At 43.0% G+C, this 19,093-nt stretch overlaps 1 protein-coding gene across 1 annotated transcript in view; it reads left to right on the top strand.

Moving 5' to 3' along the window:
- The window catches only part of Metap1 (methionyl aminopeptidase 1), a 55,830-nt gene extending 37,094 nt beyond the window's left edge, over positions 1–18,736 (top strand). Inside the window, exons 7-11 of the mRNA XM_076575053.1 lie at positions 3,264–3,402; positions 6,330–6,461; positions 10,379–10,522; positions 15,192–15,257; positions 17,172–18,736. Coding sequence (XP_076431168.1) covers positions 3,264–3,402; positions 6,330–6,461; positions 10,379–10,522; positions 15,192–15,257; positions 17,172–17,335 — 645 coding nt within the window. The 3' untranslated portion in view covers positions 17,336–18,736. The remainder of the gene's footprint in view (positions 1–3,263; positions 3,403–6,329; positions 6,462–10,378; positions 10,523–15,191; positions 15,258–17,171) is intronic.
- The last annotated feature ends 357 nt before the right edge of the window (positions 18,737–19,093 follow it).

Genomic DNA, 19,093 nt, shown 5'->3' with positions numbered 1-19,093 from the left:
AAAATAAGAAACACAGAGCCAAGGTAAAAGAGAAAAGCCGAGAGGTCAGAGCTCAGAGATAAAATCTTACCTCCTGCAGTGCTCCTAGCTTCCCCGAGAGAGGGAGGTACTTCCTGTGTCCCTGTTTAAATAATCTTTCTGTTCTGCCTTCTCATTGGTTGTAAACCCAACCACATGACTGCCTCATCACTGCCTGTAAGTACCGCCCTCCAGGTCTTAAAGGCGTATGTCTCCAATACTGGCTGTATCCCTGAACACACAGAAATCTACCTAGCTCTTCTAACCACCACGCTCTCACTATGGCTCTAATAGCTCTGACCCCAGGGCAACTTTATTTATTAACATAAAATTAAAATAACATTTCAGTACAAATAAAATATCACCACAGAAAGTGAAAGTGAAAGCGAAGGGGTAGCCGGCTAAAGCTTAAAGCCAGCCACTTGTTCCCTCTTGAGCCGAGTCAAGGCTTGGCTTTACAGCCAGGGGCCCTGTTTAGCAGGGCAGGCCTGAGCTGTTTGTAGCACTGGCTTTAAGCAAGCAGCTCACAGTCCAGCCTGAGCCCAGACCTGGGCCGGGGCTAGGGAGCCGGCTGCTCCGGCTAGGGAGCCGGCCCCAAGCAGTTTTTAATGGATTCTTGTCACGTTGGGCGCCAGATGTAGATGTAACCAATCGTCTTATTAAAATAAGAAACACAGAGCCAAGGTAAAAGAGAAAAGCCGAGAGGTCAGAGCTCAGAGATAAAATCTTACCTCCTGCAGTGCTCCTAGCTTCCCCGAGAGAGGGAGGTACTTCCTGTGTCCCTGTTTAAATAATCTTTCTGTTCTGCCTTCTCATTGGTTGTAAACCCAACCACATGACTGCCTCATCACTGCCTGTAAGTACCGCCCTCCAGGTCTTAAAGGCGTATGTCTCCAATACTGGCTGTATCCCTGAACACACAGAAATCTACCTAGCTCTTCTAACCACCACGCTCTCACTATGGCTCTAATAGCTCTGACCCCAGGGCAACTTTATTTATTAACATAAAATTAAAATAACATTTCAGTACAAATAAAATATCACCACAGAAAGTGAAAGTGAAAGCGAAGGGGTAGCCGGCTAAAGCTTAAAGCCAGCCACTTGTTCCCTCTTGAGCCGAGTCAAGGCTTGGCTTTACAGCCAGGGGCCCTGTTTAGCAGGGCAGGCCTGAGCTGTTTGTAGCACTGGCTTTAAGCAAGCAGCTCACAGTCCAGCCTGAGCCCAGACCTGGGCCGGGGCTAGGGAGCCGGCTGCTCCGGCTAGGGAGCCGGCCCCAAGCAGTTTTTAATGGATTCTTGTCACGTTGGGCGCCAGATGTAGATGTAACCAATCGTCTTATTAAAATAAGAAACACAGAGCCAAGGTAAAAGAGAAAAGCCGAGAGGTCAGAGCTCAGAGATAAAATCTTACCTCCTGCAGTGCTCCTAGCTTCCCCGAGAGAGGGAGGTACTTCCTGTGTCCCTGTTTAAATAATCTTTCTGTTCTGCCTTCTCATTGGTTGTAAACCCAACCACATGACTGCCTCATCACTGCCTGTAAGTACCGCCCTCCAGGTCTTAAAGGCGTATGTCTCCAATACTGGCTGTATCCCTGAACACACAGAAATCTACCTAGCTCTTCTAACCACCACGCTCTCACTATGGCTCTAATAGCTCTGACCCCAGGGCAACTTTATTTATTAACATAAAATTAAAATAACATTTCAGTACAAATAAAATATCACCACAGAAAGTGAAAGTGAAAGCGAAGGGGTAGCCGGCTAAAGCTTAAAGCCAGCCACTTGTTCCCTCTTGAGCCGAGTCAAGGCTTGGCTTTACAGCCAGGGGCCCTGTTTAGCAGGGCAGGCCTGAGCTGTTTGTAGCACTGGCTTTAAGCAAGCAGCTCACAGTCCAGCCTGAGCCCAGACCTGGGCCGGGGCTAGGGAGCCGGCTGCTCCGGCTAGGGAGCCGGCCCCAAGCAGTTTTTAATGGATTCTTGTCACGTTGGGCGCCAGATGTAGATGTAACCAATCGTCTTATTAAAATAAGAAACACAGAGCCAAGGTAAAAGAGAAAAGCCGAGAGGTCAGAGCTCAGAGATAAAATCTTACCTCCTGCAGTGCTCCTAGCTTCCCCGAGAGAGGGAGGTACTTCCTGTGTCCCTGTTTAAATAATCTTTCTGTTCTGCCTTCTCATTGGTTGTAAACCCAACCACATGACTGCCTCATCACTGCCTGTAAGTACCGCCCTCCAGGTCTTAAAGGCGTATGTCTCCAATACTGGCTGTATCCCTGAACACACAGAAATCTACCTAGCTCTTCTAACCACCACGCTCTTACTATGGCTCTAATAGCTCTGACCCCAGGGCAACTTTATTTATTAACATAAAATTAAAATAACATTTCAGTACAAATAAAATATCACCACACACCCACATAGGGGAAGCGCTGGAAGATGTAGCTGTTTGCTGTGGAGAGTATTCCCTACCTCAGGGAACTTCAGTTTCTTGCACAGTTCTAGAAGTTGTGGAATCTCATAAAATTATGACTATTTCACAAACAGTATCTTGTGCAGCCATTAGAGATTTACTAGACTGGAACCACTCGGCAATGTGGAGCCTACAGCACTCTGTGACTACCATGGTGTAAGATTCACACAGCTGTTTTCTAACTCCACAGAATATCAGATGTGATTTACCGATTCTTAATTATACATGGATTCATTTTCTTGTTCTAGGGATGGAGTTGGCCTTAATATAAGAGGGTATTATTGAAACTGCTTATTAATATGCACTCTTTTTACTGAAGATATGTTTCACAAGTAGTAAAGTCAGAGTAGAATCTTGATATGATGACACTTATTTGTATTATGTGAATTTGATTCTCCTTTACCTGAAGACCAGTAAACTGGTTGGCATGCAGTGTATTTAATTAGCATATAGCATACTAGATACTGGACAAGATAACATCTACTGGCCTGGCATGGTGTCATCATATGTCTGTAGTACCAGTTTCTTGGCCTATGAGTTCTAAGAAAAGCCTGGGTGGCAATAACATGGTATTTGTTTGTGTGTGTGTTTGCTAGTACACATTCATGCACATATACATGCACGTACATATACCTCCATCACTATTTTCAAGTAAAGTATCAGTTCTTAATAGTAGCATCTGTCATAAAAAATTTTCTGATTTTATGTTCTAATCGTGTACAGATTTTTTTCCTTTTATACATTCCAAATGATTTTCTCTGTATTTTAATTTACTGTAGGCATGCATTGCAAGAAACTGCTATCCTTCTCCTTTGAATTATTATAATTTCCCAAAGTCTTGTTGTACCTCAGTGAATGAAGTCATCTGCCATGGGATTCCAGACAGACGGCCTTTGCAAGAAGGTGATATTGTTAATGGTAAGAAGTAATGTGTGACATTTGTCACTGAGTAAAGAAACAAGTTTTGGGTGTCTATTAGGTGGTTTCTGTTTTCTTGATTTTTCCCTATTTAAAACTCAGTGTCACTCAAAATTGAAGGAACACCACTTTATGTGTTTATTTGTTTGTTTTGAGACAGGGTCTCTTTACAGAGCCCCATTGGTCCTGGAACTCACTATGTAGACCAGCCTGGCTTTGAACTCACAAAATTCTACCTGTCTCTGCCTCCCAGTGCTGGTGGATTTCCTGCCACCAGACTTGGCAGGAAACCCATTTTTAGTGATTGTGTGTATGTGTTGCTTTCAGCATACATTTAGTATGATGTGTTTTATCCAACCTGTATTTCTTCACAGCCTGTTTCACATGTGATTGGTAAGTAGGCAAAAGATGTCAATGCAGAAGTAATATTGGGCCTATTATATAATTTTTTCTTTTACCAAAATTTACTAATGGTTATGAAGAGATCAGGGTAGGTTTTCAGGGAAACCCTTAGTTGTAATTTATAAAGACCTTAAGAAAAGGGAAAAACTCCTGCAGAAGTGCCGTTTTAAAATGGAGTGGCTTTGGACTCTTGTACTCTAATGTTATTGAGCTACAATAACATTTCCCTTTGGGATTGGAAGTATCAGTGAAGATAGCTCCCCTAGAGAAAAGAATCAACAGTTTTACCCAGCTATGAGCCCTGTGAGCTACAGTAAGGCTTGGCAAGAGATGGCCCTGGTGCAATAATAACATGGATGTTGGGGGATAGCCAGCCACTTTCTGATTTAAGAAACCCATGCCTGGTACTGTTAACGGGGCCCAAAAGCCCTGATTGGCTAAGTCCATAGGCTTCAGGGGAGAGTGTGATACTACCATTCTGCTAAAGGACACGGTATTAAGCAGTACCCTAGGTTCTTATCTTTACACCCACAGATCAGTACAGCTCTCAACTCTCATCAGAGAACCTTCTTTTTGTAGTACATGGCAATTCATAAGGAGACTCATAACTATCCAGCATGCAGAGAAATAGATGAGATTTAAGTACTTAGCTCTAAGTGGAACATCTGTATCACACCCCCACCCCCTTATCTCACACCCTGCCAAGGCTCAGGGACCAATTTAGAAGAGGGGGCAGAAAGATCCTGAAGAGTCAGGCTGTAGACATCGGCAGTGAAGCAGCATTTGATGGACATGACGGCTACATACATGAATTCAGAGTACCTGTGACTGAACACACAAGAATTTACGAGGTTATACCACCCAAGATTCTAGCATTGGGTAGAGTGGGGAGGGCTCATGAAGTCCTGCCCTTAGCTGAGGAGCAACAGTGGCTTCTGAGGGAGGGAGAGTCAGGGATGCTACCCATGCTCCAGGAGGTGGTGCTACACCCACGTGTATAGAGGTAGCACTAAGAGGATTTGGTGTGTTCAAAACCAACAGATAAAGTTGGGAATGAAGAGTGGAAGGGATGGGGGTGGATTTGATCACAGCACATTATATTCATATGCTAAATTCTGAATTAAAAATGGTAGGCCTTTCTAGATGTAGTTTGTGTGTGTGTGTGTGTGTGTGTATGTGTATGTGTGTATGTTTCAACACATGTTAAAATGTATATAATGTAAAGCTTGCGCTTGTGTGAGTGTGTTCTTGTATGTGTGTGTGTGTGTGTGTGTGTGCGCGCGCGCGCTCCTGTGCATACTTGTATGGACACCAGAGTTTAACTTCGGATGTTTTCCTCTGTTGCTCTCCACTTTGTTTTTGAGGGCACTCTCACTTAACCTGGAGTTTAACATTTTAACTAGACTAGCTGGCCAATGCACCCCTAGGATCCTCCTGTGTCTGCTCTCTCAAGGCTGGGGTCACAGGCCTGTTTTCCACATTGGACTTTATTTACATGGATGCTGGGGATAGAAACTCAACTCCTCATTAGTGCTCAGAAAACACTTTAACCATCAAGCCATCTCTCCAGGCCCCTACGTGGCAGTTTTATTACTAATGAAATTAGTTTTTCTAGTATTCAAAGAAGCAAAAATCCAAATTAGAGACTACAGATAGAAGAGATTAAATATAATACTGCCTTTATTGTAGTTGTTACTGACTTGCTTAAGATTGTTTATGAACATTTCATAAGTTCTGAGTTCAGCCCTGATTTTCATGTAATATTTAATTATTGTTGTTATTTGTAACAGGGCCTCACTATGTAGCTATTGCTGGCCTTGAACTCAAAGAGCTCTTCCTGACTCTGCCTCCCCAATGTGAGATTAAAGGCATGCACCACCACACCTGGTTAAACCTTGTCTTTTTGTTAAGTGCACAGCATATGGCGACTTTCAGGAATGAATTGTCTACTCTGCAGTGTTGCTGGTGCCCGAAATGTTCCTGTAGCGTAAAGATACTCGTTTAGTGTCTTCTCCAGACAGTCCTGTAGTTAGTGTAGTGACACGGTGGTAATCTAAGTCTGGGATGAAGACGGATGAACACTTACAGATGGATGAAAGACCAGTGGAATTTTTAAAGAAACCTAGAACTAGATAAGCTTTGCTCTTGTGTCCCAGGAAGAGCAAGCTAAAGACAAGTGGAAATGTTTCATGTTTAATTCGGAACTTAGTGAAGTTGGCGGTGCAGTGTTGCTAACCTGGTTATTTGTCTTACACGGCTGTCTTCCGTGTCATAGTTCTTCTGTCACAGAGATCTCATCTCTAGCATAAAAGCCGGCGTCTGTCTGCTGCTGCACGGCCATATTGTTCTCTAGAGCGAGTTCAGTTGAGCTGATTGCCCTAGGGTTTCCCCAGACAGCAGTGCACTCACTGGTGAATTAGCGAACACAGACGGTATGGTTTTCATTTGGTGACAGGAAGCTGCTATGCTTGACTGTAAGATGTAAACAGATATGGGCTTTCTATCTGCCTTTTGTTTTCTTCCAGTGGACATCACTCTTTACCGAAACGGTTATCACGGGGATCTCAATGAGACCTTTTTTGTTGGAGATGTGGATGAAGGAGCACGGAAACTTGTTCAGACGACGTACGAGTGCCTGATGCAAGCCATCGATGCAGGTCAGCCTCAGCCGGTGCGCCCACCCGCATCACGGACCGCCAGTGAGACAGGGCTTCACTGTGTAACAGCCTTAGCTGTGTGAAGAGCTCTAGACCAGGCTGGCCTTCAACTCAGAGATCCCCCTGCCTCTCCCTCCTGAGTGCACCACTACTGCCCAGCCCTGCATTTTTATTTTTATTTGGCTTTTTGGTTGTTTTCACTTGCACTGTGTTCTCCTAGGAAATTAAAACAAGGATAGAGATTTGGGGGGACGAGGTTGGAGCCTCCTTTATGATTCCCCCCCCCTTTGCTTCTTCCAGTATTCTTGGTGTTTGGAGTCTTTCTCTCTCTTTCCGCTGTGTGTTAAGGCATATACAGGTAGTGTATGTGCTTAATTAGGTTAGAATCATAGAAACATTCTAATTTGCTATTTTTTCAACTAATACCTTTTTTTTTTTTTTTTTTTTTTTTTCTTCAAGACAGGGTTTCTCTGTGTAGCTTTGGAGCCTGTCCTGGAACTCATATATGCTCTGTAGACCAGGCTGGCCTTGAACTCATAGAGATCTGACTGCCTCTGCCTCCCAAGGGCTAGGGTTAAAGGCATGTGTGCGCCACCACCGCCCGACTTCAACTAATATCTTAGAAGATTCTTCCAGATTAGTTTTGTGCCTGCATATATATAGATGTACCTCCTTTAGAGTGATTTTGAAAATCACGTTTATGTATGTGTGCACATAGGCACATAAACCATTGCGTGCTTGTGGGGGTCAGAGGACAACTTCCGGGTGTTGGTTTGCTACTGTTGGATTCTGAGAGTGGAACTCAGGTCATGGGGCTCGTCAGCAAGTGCTCTTCTGCAGTGGGGAGTTGATGCCGGTCTGTGCATGCTAGGCAAGCCCTTAACCCCTGAGTCGGGTCACCAGCCCTTGGTTCGTTATTGGTATTATTTTTCTTATCTCATTGTTTTAGTTTCTTAGTATTAGAGTTTCATAGCTGTTATGGACATTGGTGGTTTCCTCTATTACATTATTGCATATAAGTGCATTTCTCTAGGATTTTTTTCAGGCTGTCTTTGTTCATACAAATGACTTGTTCATGCCTTTTTATCTTGTTTATGGGAATGGCAGGGCAGGAAGGGCTTGTGTTTGAGACTACTAATAAAAGCATAGGTTGGGAGCAATTTTCCAGAAAGTTCCACAGCATTTGCATTTTTACATCCATTGTGTTATCCTTCTTACTACACGATTCCCACCAAAACCCTGACTTGTCATCAGCGGAGTACTAAACAGAGAGAATTTTCTTTTTATTTTGGTTTGGCTTTTTGAGACAGGGTTTTTCTGTGTAGCCCTGGCTGTCCTGGAACTTGCTTTGTAGACTAGGCTGGCTTCAAACTCATAGAGATCCACCTGTCTCTGCCTTGTGAGCGCTAGTATTAGAGATGTGTGCTACCACTGCCAGGCCAGAGTGGAATTCTTAAAGAATGCATGGTTAAGTCTAATAACATTGACCTATTTTTACTGTTTCAGTGTACTGTTTGAGATACAAGAAAAGCTTTTACTGATTTACATAAAGGCTGCATGGGTTAAAATGGAAATGATAAGTTATTAGTGTGGGAAGTTCCCCTCACCCTACGTTTAGTTACTGTGAAATAAAAATACTTCAAAATTGAGGTGGTATTGCAGTAAGATCCGAACTTTGGTGTTCTCGTTTGTGAGAGCTCCAATTTTCAATTATTTTTAACGTTTTTACCCAAATAATTTGTGTAGTGTTTCTTTCGCTTGCCTCTGTGACATGACTGATATGACCAGGCACATGGAGTGCTGTACAGTGATACATGGCTAGACCTTGGCAAGTGACCGGAGACTGACCAGCATAGCGGTAGTCAGGAAGAACAGAGGTGTTGACTCTGGAGGTGGTTACACCACCTGTGAAAACGTGATGTTACTGCTTGCCCTGGCGGCACAAGCTGGAATGCTGTAGAGAAGATAAGCAAGATCTTAGCACACAAATGGAGGAAATGTTGCCATATTTTAAAGAAAAATCCAGCAATGTTTGCAACAGTTAAAAACCAACTGCCCTCCCCAGTGTAGAGCATAGAAAGCTTGAAATATTATTAAAATTTCTAGAGTAGAAATCTTGGGTGTATCTATTAATGGCACTTTGAGTCTAGTAATACTTTAAGATGTTTAATTGTATTTCTGGTGCCTATCTACTGGATAATATACCAACCCTTTTCCCTGTGTGACCAAAAATGACTCCAGATAAGACCCTTGGGATCAAGGTTGTCCCCAGTTGGATATTTGGGGAAGAATCCATCTTGATTCCTCTGCCATTATTGTTGAATGAGGACTTCTTCCATGATGTATTGTGCACTGTGGCTTGAAATTTTGTGGTATGCCTGCTATGTCCCCAAGACTGATAAGTTCTTGATGGGACTGAAAAAAGATGACTGGTAAAGTTACTGTGGTGGTTTCTCAAAACTCAGATGTTGATGAAAATGTCCTCTGGCTGGCTAGTTATCCTTTAGGGGAAGTTTCACTGAAACCTTTGGATGAGGTACTTAGTGAGCTGAAGAAGAGACTGGGGGCATCAGAGGACCCACAGACACATGCTGGGTTCTCCGAGAGTCCGGAGTTCTGGGGTCTGAGTGCCACACAACTCTAATAGCAGTGACAATAAGTCCTTGATTTCATGGGGCCAGTGCTGAAACTCAGATACAAAGCAGACTAGTAAGAATAGCTTGCGGAACACCTTTCCAGACCCTGGGCTTTTTGCAAAGGCAGCTGTGCAGTCTGAGAACCAGTATGGGAATGAAGAATCGGGTAAATGATTGGACTGAAACCTGGGAAAGTTGCTATCTGGACATTTCTTTTTCTCCTGTTGTACCTCACTCTCTCTCTTGAAACGCTTTGCAGTTGTTTGGTATTTATTGTGTGCATGTGTATATGCTAGGCTCAGTACTCTCCTACCATGTGGTTCCTGGGGATCGAACCCAGTCTCAGGATTGGTGGCAAACACTTTCACTGGCTGAGTCATCTCACTACTTCATTCTCTCCTGTCTTCTGCTCTGGAATGGAGTGGAACAAAACATTCGTCCCTTAGTGTGGTGGCTGTCAACCTGACTACATCTGGAGTTAGCTAAAACCCAAATGGCTGAGCACACCAGTGAGGGATTTTTTTCTTAAATCAATCGTTTGAAGTGGGAAGACCCACATCTAATCCAGATCTTTGAGGTGGGAAGATCCATCTTTAATCCGGGCCACACCTCTGCTGGTAGCCAGTGTAAACATGGAAGAGAGTTACTTACTTGTTCTCGCTCTCCCTGGCAAGTCCACTCCTTCGCCGGCGTTAGAGCCTCCTACTTTGGGATTCTGGTATATACTGAAGACCAGCTCAGACATCCAACCTCATGGACTGAACAGCTAGTGGGTTCTTGGACCTTTTGTTGGTAGATAGTTATTGTTGGACTAGCTGGACATAACTTGTTAACTGTTCTAATAAGTCCCTCCCATATATATATATATAATTTCAATGTATATTATTTAATATAATACATATTAATTTTTCATATTTCAAAAAATGCATTTTTTTCATTCTATAAGTTCTGTTTCTCTAGAGAACCCTGATACCCTTAGGGAAAGAGGATGAAAAAATGTGTTTTCCATTCTCTTGTTTAGTGATTGTTCTTAGAGGAAATAGAAGGTGCTTTTTTTGACCCCTGGGTATTCTGCATGGTCTTCTCCCTGTTTTTGCGTTAAGGAAGTTGCTCCTGTTTTGGAGTCAGCTCTGTCTTTTTCTGGCTCTCTGCATTTTCCTGTGCCTTCATTTCCTCCCACGTGCTCAGGCATCAAGGCATGTGTGTACAAAGTGCTTGCTACACGGAAACCAACTGCTCACCTAAGTGCTGCTCTTCCTCATGGGTTTTCCTCTCTTTCAGTGAAGCCTGGTGTGCGATACAGAGAGCTGGGAAACATCATTCAGAGACACGCCCAAGCAAATGGATTTTCAGTTGTTCGGAGCTATTGTGGGCATGGAATCCACAAACTTTTCCATACAGCCCCTAATGTACCACATTATGCCAGTGAGTACTGTCCAAATACCTGGTTATTTCTACTTATGAACAAATACTCAAGTGTAAGTCAGGGCCTCCTGATTTGTATTCACTGAAGTGATGTATTAGCTATGAGTAGCCTTTCCCTCCCAGTTTTACTTGTTCAAACATAAGTCAAGTTAAAGTCTGTCTCACATGGTAGTCTGCAGGAGGTTTGTGGACTAAGGCATTGTGTTTCAGAGATCTTTTCTCTAGAAGATTAACTATTAGCAGGAGTGCATCTGTTATTTAGTGTTAGAAGTGAAAGTGAGCAACAGAAGGAATCTAATGCACATGACTGTATGCACTTAGACACATTTCTTCCTCTCTTTCTGAACTTTCATGTAAACACTCAGTAAAGTCTTTGTGTTGATTTTTCTCACCCTACAGTAGTAGGGATTGATGATATTCTGGAGTTGTTAGGATTGAGTTGATACCTGGAAACACTTAGAGTTCTGCCTGACATTCATACATAAAAAGTGACCTGGTGTTTTAGAATGATAGTGATGGTTATATGCAGTATCTCATTTGATTGTCACATCTCTAAATCATTTCTCATCTTTGTTTATTATTATTCCAGTATTGGATCGAACCCAGGACCTTGTGCCTGCTAGGCAAGTGCTACCACTGAGCTATATATCCTCAGCCTTTTCTAGCCCTACTTTTAAAAGCAGATTATGTGCTCACCGTTGGTTTGCTCAGAATTACACAGTTTAGTGAACAATGCCAGAGCTGACCTTTGGGTTCTGCTGACTCTGGATTCAGTCTTTTTACCTGTATTTAGTACTCTTACAGTAAGGACTGAAGCACTTGGTCACTGGGTCCTGGAGAGTAACTAAAGCATGCCAGAGATTTCTGTCTAGTGGATGAGATGGGAAAGCATTGCAGGTGGAGGAGACCTGAATAGATGTTCCAAGTTGAGACCCAGGCTAAGCTTGTCTAGAGGTTTCTTTTGAAGGCTGGGAACACCTGTCTGAGGAAGAGAAGATGGCAGATTCTGAGTGTTCGTGTTAGAATCTTTAGAAATAGTTTTGGGCGAGCACTGTTATCTAGATAGGACATAGCAGTTGAAATGGTGAACACACAGCCACTGTGACTGCTCACATGGCTCTGAGGAGGAAAGGAAAAGAGAAACAAGGGTAGCGGGGTGGGGGTGGGGCTGGTTGGGGAGAAGGAAGAGGGTGGAGTGGAGGAGGTGGGAGAGGGTAGTGGGGCCGAATGGGGTCACAAGTGTGATGCAAGCCACCGATGACAGAGTCAGAAAGGAAACGAATGGACACAGGCACGTGCGTAAATGAGTGCCATAGATCTGGTAGTTTGGGGAGACGGAATGGACAGTAGTGTCTCGGTTATATTGTGCCGAAAGCTGATCAAGATAACTGGTCTCATGGGCAGTGATGTTGTGGGCTGCTATGTCCTAGGTCTGTGCCTGTGAAGAGGAAGTAAATGAGCGTGAAGCCCCTGGCAGGGGAAGCTGGAGTGGTGCTGTGGTACAGCATGCAGGGTATCGGTGAGCACTCACTAGCAGACCACGTCATTCTGTGAGCTGTGATGTTAGGAGAAAGGAAGAGAAAGAAAGAAGACAAGACACTAGCATTAGAAAACATATAGCAACTCTATTGGTGTATGTTAAACCCTGACGTAACCTGAGTGTCCATCCATTCACAAAACTCACATGCTGTTGTCATCACCAGGGCCAGGTGTATAAGAGACTGCAGAGAGGGAGTGAATTCTTTCCAGGTGCAGAGGCAATAAGCCAGTACAAGTCTAGACTGGGGAGACTGAAGACAGTGGTATTTGTGGGAGGAGAGGTGTGTGAGTCATTAGTGGTGATATACCAGAGACCCTAAGTTTCATATTAAAGCATTTACTTAAATATAAAAAAGAAAACATGGCCAGGTGGTGGTGGCGCATGCCTTTAATCCCACCACTGGGGAGGCAGAGCCAGGCAGATCTCTGTGAGTTCGAGGCCAGCCTAGTCTATAAAGCGAGATCCAGAAAAGGTGCAAAGCTACACAGAGAAACCTTGTCTCCAATAAATAAACAATAAACAAACAAACAATAAATAAAAATAAATAAATAAAAACAAACAAATAAATAAAAACATGGCTAGAGACATGTTTCAATGATTAAGAGCACTGGCTACTTTTTCAGAGGACCCAGATTGGATTCCTAGCACCTACATGACAGTTGATTAACTCCATAATTCCAGGTTCAGGGAATTTGATGCCCTCTTCTGGCCTCTGCAATCACCCAGCACACCAAGCACACAGAGTAGGCACAGATTCTTACTTTGTTTTATTTTATTTTTTGGAGACAGGGTCTCAACTGTGTATCACTGGCTGTTCTAGAACTCACTATGTAGACCAGGCTGCCTTCAGAGATCTGCCTGCCACTGCCTCCAAGTGCTGGGATTAAAGATAGGTGACTCTACACCCGGCTCAAATTTTTAAAATTTACCTGGGAGTAGGGCAACTAACTGACTCCTCAGATAACCTGTGTTTGTTGATTTTTGTTGTTGTTGTTTTTTTGTTGTTTGTTTTTCGTGACAGGGTTTCTCTGTGTAGTTTTGTTGCCTGTCCTGGATCTTACTCTGTAGACCAGGCTGGCCTCGAACTTCCAGAGATCTGCCTGGTTCTGCCTCCCAAGTGCTGGGGTTAAAGGTGTGCACCACCACCACCCAGCAACCTGTGTTTGTTGAGTGAGTTGTTAGAGAAACGAAAACCTTCTGTGACATGAATAGTAGAAGTTACAGTTCTTTAAGTGAACAATGGATGAGAGGCAGAAACAGGACTGGAGGTAGATTTTCTGTTAGCTCCATCTAATAGCAAGTGATCTGAGCTGCAGAGTGTTTTAACACTTCTAGTAGTTGTATTAAAAAGTAATCAGTGGGATTTAATTCTTTACCCTTTGAATCCATTATACTTTCTATCTCCCAACATTTAATTAGTATAAGAGTTATTGAGATACATAATACCTACTGTTTTAGTTTTTAATTTTTCAGTCGTTTTGTTTTTGTTTTACATTAAAAACCCATCTATTGCCGTGGCAGCATCAGACAGCACAGCTCTAGATCCCTGCATCCCTTTTATTCTCTGTGACACCACACAAGAATTCTTAGCATTTTCTCTTACTCCCTGTAAATCAGGCCATTTCGAGAGAAAGTTCATGAAATTAGAAATGAAAAACTTAATTCTTATAGTTCTTAGTTGATTTATTCTTCCAAGGGTTCACATGAGTTTAAAAACAGGATTTGCAGTGAGTATACTTTGGGAAGCCTAAGGTAGAGGGGAGCAGTATGGCTGGCTGTATCCCAGGAGGGGGCTGGAATGGAAGTGTGTAGATGAGGCTCCATCACACCTTGTCCACCCAGCTGGAGTAGATACAACAGCCATCCCGCTGAGATGGATGTGTGTGTAGCTGGAGGGTTTCTCTGCAGGTCCCGCCAAGCCCCCGCAGTCCCGCAGTCCACTTATAAAATAATCACTCAGAAGCTTATATTGCTTACAAACTGTATGGCCATGGCAGGCTTCTTGCTCTCTAGTTCTTATATCTTAAATTAACCTATTTCTATTCATCTATAAGTTGCCACATAGCTTGTGGCTTACCGGTATCTTAACATCTACTTCTCATGGCGGCGGCTGGCAGTAATATAAATCTCTGTGTGTTCACTTGACGGAGGGACTAAGGGTGAGAGAGATTTGTCTTGACCGTGGGCCAGGCAGGACCAGGAAAACTTCAGCTACTTGGATGCCTTTGACAGGAAAGAGAACCTTGGAGCAGCTGACGTATTTGCCCTCTGGTGGCCAGCCTGAGCAAATGCCATGTTCATTTAGCTGATAAATTTATCACCTTGTATGCTTTAAATTTTAAAATTTAAACCTATGCTCCATATTAGTCAGGATCTTCTGAAAAGACTGTTCCTTGGAGACGAAGCAGCTGGGTATCCTTAATCATGTCTCATGGTGGTCCTGAAAAATATTATTTGTGAACTTGACCACAGGCCAAATATTTATAGAGTGTGAAATGCAATTTGTTTTCAGATAGAAAGAAATGTCTCCTCATCACTTAAACAAATTGTCTACTATGCAGTTTTATTTCCATTTGAGAGTGAGGTAAAAGATTCCTTACAAACCTTTCTGAAAGTTGTGTATTTGTTTCTATAGTGTGTGTTCCATTATATATAAACATACTCCCCTTCCTCAAAGAAGTGAGAGGCTTCTGATATGTGACACAAATGTCACTCAAACTTCCGAAAGTGGATGGGTGATGGGTAATGGCATTCTGTTTGACAACCAACAAACACATCCCTCACACACTTGCGGAGTTCTGGGAATTACAGTATGCTCCATCACATCCAGCAGTAATTGCCTTTTCTAGTCTGTATTAACATCAAGACTGCTTTTCCTCAATGGTGATTGAATCTGAAGCCTAGCCTGTGGACACTTCTGTATTTTATCTTAGATAGCATAAGTCTGGAATAAAATCTTCCTGCAGACAGGTGGTTACTGGTGATGGCCTCTGTGCTGAATGACAGACTGTGAGGAATTGGGAGAGTAATGAAGAGAACTGCAGGAAATGTCAGTCCCATGTTCCTGCAAGCTGTTCAGTTCAATGCTGTTGAGTTTTGGTGTCTTTTGAGACTTTCTTTTAATTTCAGAAAATAAGGCAGTTGGAGTGATGAAGTCGGGCCACGTGTTTACAATTGAGCCAATGATTTGTGAAGGTGAGTGTGAGTGTTCCTATACTCTATTTGTAACTTTTTTCTTTTAAATTTTTATGTCTTTAGTTTTTGCAGGTGCACACATAGTATGTAGAGGGCAGACAATGAGTGGGGATTGGTTCTCTACCATGTGTGGTCTGGGAACCAAATTTAGGTTGTCCGGCTGGTGGCAAGCACCCTTATCTGCTGATGCACCAGACCTTGTAACATTTGTTGAATTTTTATTTATTTTTGTTACCCATCAATCAGTAGCTGGTTCTGCTTGCTTTCTTTTGCTTTGTTCTCTGTTACATCTTGATTGGTAGTGTGTAGAAAATTGACCATCTAAGGATTTCTAAGAAGATACTGTCTACATGATAATTCTTCTGCTGTCAGTAAATATAAAGTACCTGCCTGTGGTCCCTATTCATCACGATCTTAGTCAAAGGATGAGTTGTTATACAAGTTAATTCCAGCTAATGAAGAAGGCATCAGAAGAGTAAACAGATCCTTGAAGAGTAACTTGCCCAGGGCACGTAGCTGCTTATGTGGGTAAATTTGCCAAACTGATGAGCCATCTAGTCCTTCAGTCAACATTCACACCTTGTGGTTTCATGCAGCATCACAAGGAAGCACCTCACAGACGCTGGTCTCTGGTGGCCATTTCCTGTGACCTCTGCTGCACGATGGGTTCTTTGTTGGGAGCATTTCCCAGATTATAACTGGGAAGTACTTCTGCCAGCTCACTGGGTTAAGCAGTGCAGCAGGTCAGTGCTGTTGGCTAGTTTCCAGATCTTCCAGGTGTGAATACAGTGTACTTCAGTGACCAGAGGTCAACCTCTCACGTTCTGTTTCTCTGGAGCCATCCACTTTGTTTTTGAAGTAAGTCTCCCACTGGGACATGGGCTTGCCAATTAGCTTAGGCTGGCCGCCAGGAGCCCCAGGGGAGCTGTCGTCTGTGTCAAACTCCCCAGAGCCTAGCGTTCTGCACAGGTGCTGGGTATCACACCCAGGCCTCATGCTTTTAAGGCAGGTGATTTGTCAACTGGGCCATCTCCTCAGCCCTCTATTTTCCTTAGCCCTCAAAAAACCTACTTTCTCAGGCTGGATGATGGTGGCACAGGCCTTTAATCCCAGCACTCTGGAGGCAGAGGCAGGCTGTTCTCTGAGTTCCAGGCCAACCTAGTCTACAGAGCGAGATCCAGGGCAACCAGGGCTACACAGAGAAACCGTGTCTTAAAAAACAAAAACAAAAATCCCCACAGACTCCTATTTCTTTTACCCCTCTTTCTCTGGTTATAAGGATTTCATATTATAATCTTGTCACCAGCTATTTACAGTTGCATCAGGAGTGACATGCCGTAACAGTGCAGGAACTCGTCGTGTTCACTTGTGCACTGGGGGAGTTCAGTCCATTAATCTGGAAAGTTGACAGCTCAAGTTTCTGCTCAGTTCTTTGGGGGTGGGGACTAGTTTCCATGTGTTTGCTGAATTGAAGTCTGATGCCTTTATTTTGGAAATGCCACCTTGATTTGATAATGAGGAATAGAGAAATTGTCAAATTGCTACACATAGGAGGAAAACTAGACATGGTTCATGAGTGCTGCAGATGGGAATGGAAGTGGAAAGGCTTTACCTAAAAAGCTTCTAAAGCATTAAGAGGGTCTTGAGAGTGCCTATTTACTCTTTTTAAAAAAAAAAAAAAAATTTTTTTTTGAGACAGGTTTTTTCTGTGTAATATACCTGGCTGTTCTGGAACTCACTCTGTAGACTAGGCTGTCCTTGAACTCACGGAGACTCACCTGCCTCTGCCTCCTGAGTGCTGGCATTAAAGGCGTGTGCCACCGCTGGGCTGTTTCCTTTCTTAATACATACTTACCTAGAGACGGTTTAGAAATGTGAATGACAAATTTAAGTAACTGTTTTTGCTTGTTTAAGGTGGATGGCAGGATGAAACCTGGCCAGATGGTTGGACTGCAGTGACGAGGGACGGAAAGCGATCCGCTCAGTTTGAGCACACTCTGCTGGTCACGGACGCTGGCTGTGAAATTCTCACCCGAAGACTTGATAGCTCTCGACCTCATTTCATGTCCCAGTTTTAATTTCTCTCAAGATGCCTAAAAGTCTGAACACCATCTTGTACTGTGCATTTTACTGAAAGTACAGAAATGAGGAGCTTTTAAAAAAATCACTCATTTTGTTTTGACTGTGGATAAGAAAGGACTACGGCATTTGGTGTGTGTCCTCAAAAGCTTTCTTTGGGGTCTGAAAAAGCTGAGAAGAATAAAGGAAACATTGCTTACTTCCTTCAGTCCCTGGCCTCACCCCCTCCGTTCTCTGTATTGTGTTTTCTTCTTTGTTCCTTGAGCATTTGACCCTAAGTCTGCTTCTCATTGCTTTGTCACTGCCACAGACCAGCCGCCCAGGGCCAGCTTTTGTCCAGAATGGTGAAGATGAGAAATCTTGAAACTCTAGCAACACGTTGTTCCAGATTTTTTATTATATATTGATATATATGGAAATATATATGCATACATTTTAAATTCCATATACGTAATTACGAACACTCTATGACCTTTGGTTGGGTTGATTCTGCTTTGACAGGATATCTGCTATCATAAATGGATCCATAATTTGTTAGTGATTGATTCCTGTTGGGAATTGGCCTCCTCTCACCCTCATGCTAATTATTTACCCTTGTCTGTGTGCAGGGAAGACTCCTGCAGTGTGCACGGTCAGTGAATGAAAGGTGCTCAGACTTCGTGAGGTCTGGTACGGTAGAAATAGCTGTGCTGCAGGTGGTGGCTGGCAGCTGCAGTCATTTCACAGTCCTCTGCAAGTGTGAGGTCAGAAACCCCTTTTCTTCAGAACCCTTCTGTTGTAAGGTATACCTCTGAAGAACTTGGAAGAGTGGCAGTTGTCCTGTGGCAGATGATGGGAGAAAGAATTCCAAATGTCTCCAGGCCTGTGCAGAGTCACGGTGGCTGTGAGAGTTTACTTTAGTTTAGTAAACAGCAGTGAGAGCTAAGTGCTCAGTGGGGATGCTGCTCTCCTGTATTGCAATTGTACCTCCCCTGTGTAGTTGAGAGCCTCATCAGAACTGACCCTGGTCCCCAGAATCTGTGCTCTTCGGTTGTCCAGATACAGGTGTATGCAGTGGAGACACACCAGATCACAAAGTTGTCATGAGAGTGAGTATCCTTGATTACTGGGTATCTCATGACTTTGTTGTATATGATTTGATACCAGTGACACATACTTTTAAGACATCATCTTTTCCAGAGTGCCTCAGACCTTATTGCTTTAAGAGAATGATAATGCTTTCATGACTTTAATGATTTAGTAAAGTGATTGAATCTGGTATAGACTTCTGGGTGTGTGTGTGTGTGTGTGTGTGTGTGTGTTTAAAGTTTTTATTAAACTGTAATATTTGTGAATGGAATGCCTTGTAATATGAATGTTAATATAATATGTAAAGGGGAGATTAAAAGTTTGAATGATTATCCCACTTACTGTAGTTGCATTTGTTGGGATTTCAGAGGGAATTGATGGGAATGAGGCTAATTCATAATCTAAACTGAATTCATGACCATTGGAGCACACACCTTTTCAGGTATAATATTGTTCCATAATTGCATGTTGTTTGAGGTGTAGCTATATTGTGAGAGCTTTTAAAGCCAAGAGTATGGCATATTTAGAGGAACAGTTTGTATTCTTACAGAGTTGATAAACTGGGGATGGTGTTCAATCTATACAAGTAGAAAATAAAGCTTCAGAACAAAATCTTGGGATAGGTTTGTGAGATCAGACATGCTGGTAGGAATGCTTTCCTTGGTTTGATTTAAAACAAAACAATGTTG

This window comes from Peromyscus maniculatus, chromosome 6, assembly GCF_049852395.1.
Source record: "Peromyscus maniculatus bairdii isolate BWxNUB_F1_BW_parent chromosome 6, HU_Pman_BW_mat_3.1, whole genome shotgun sequence".
Classification (NCBI taxonomy): Eukaryota; Metazoa; Chordata; class Mammalia; order Rodentia; family Cricetidae; genus Peromyscus; species Peromyscus maniculatus.
This window is presented reverse-complemented; position numbering and strand designations above follow the sequence as displayed.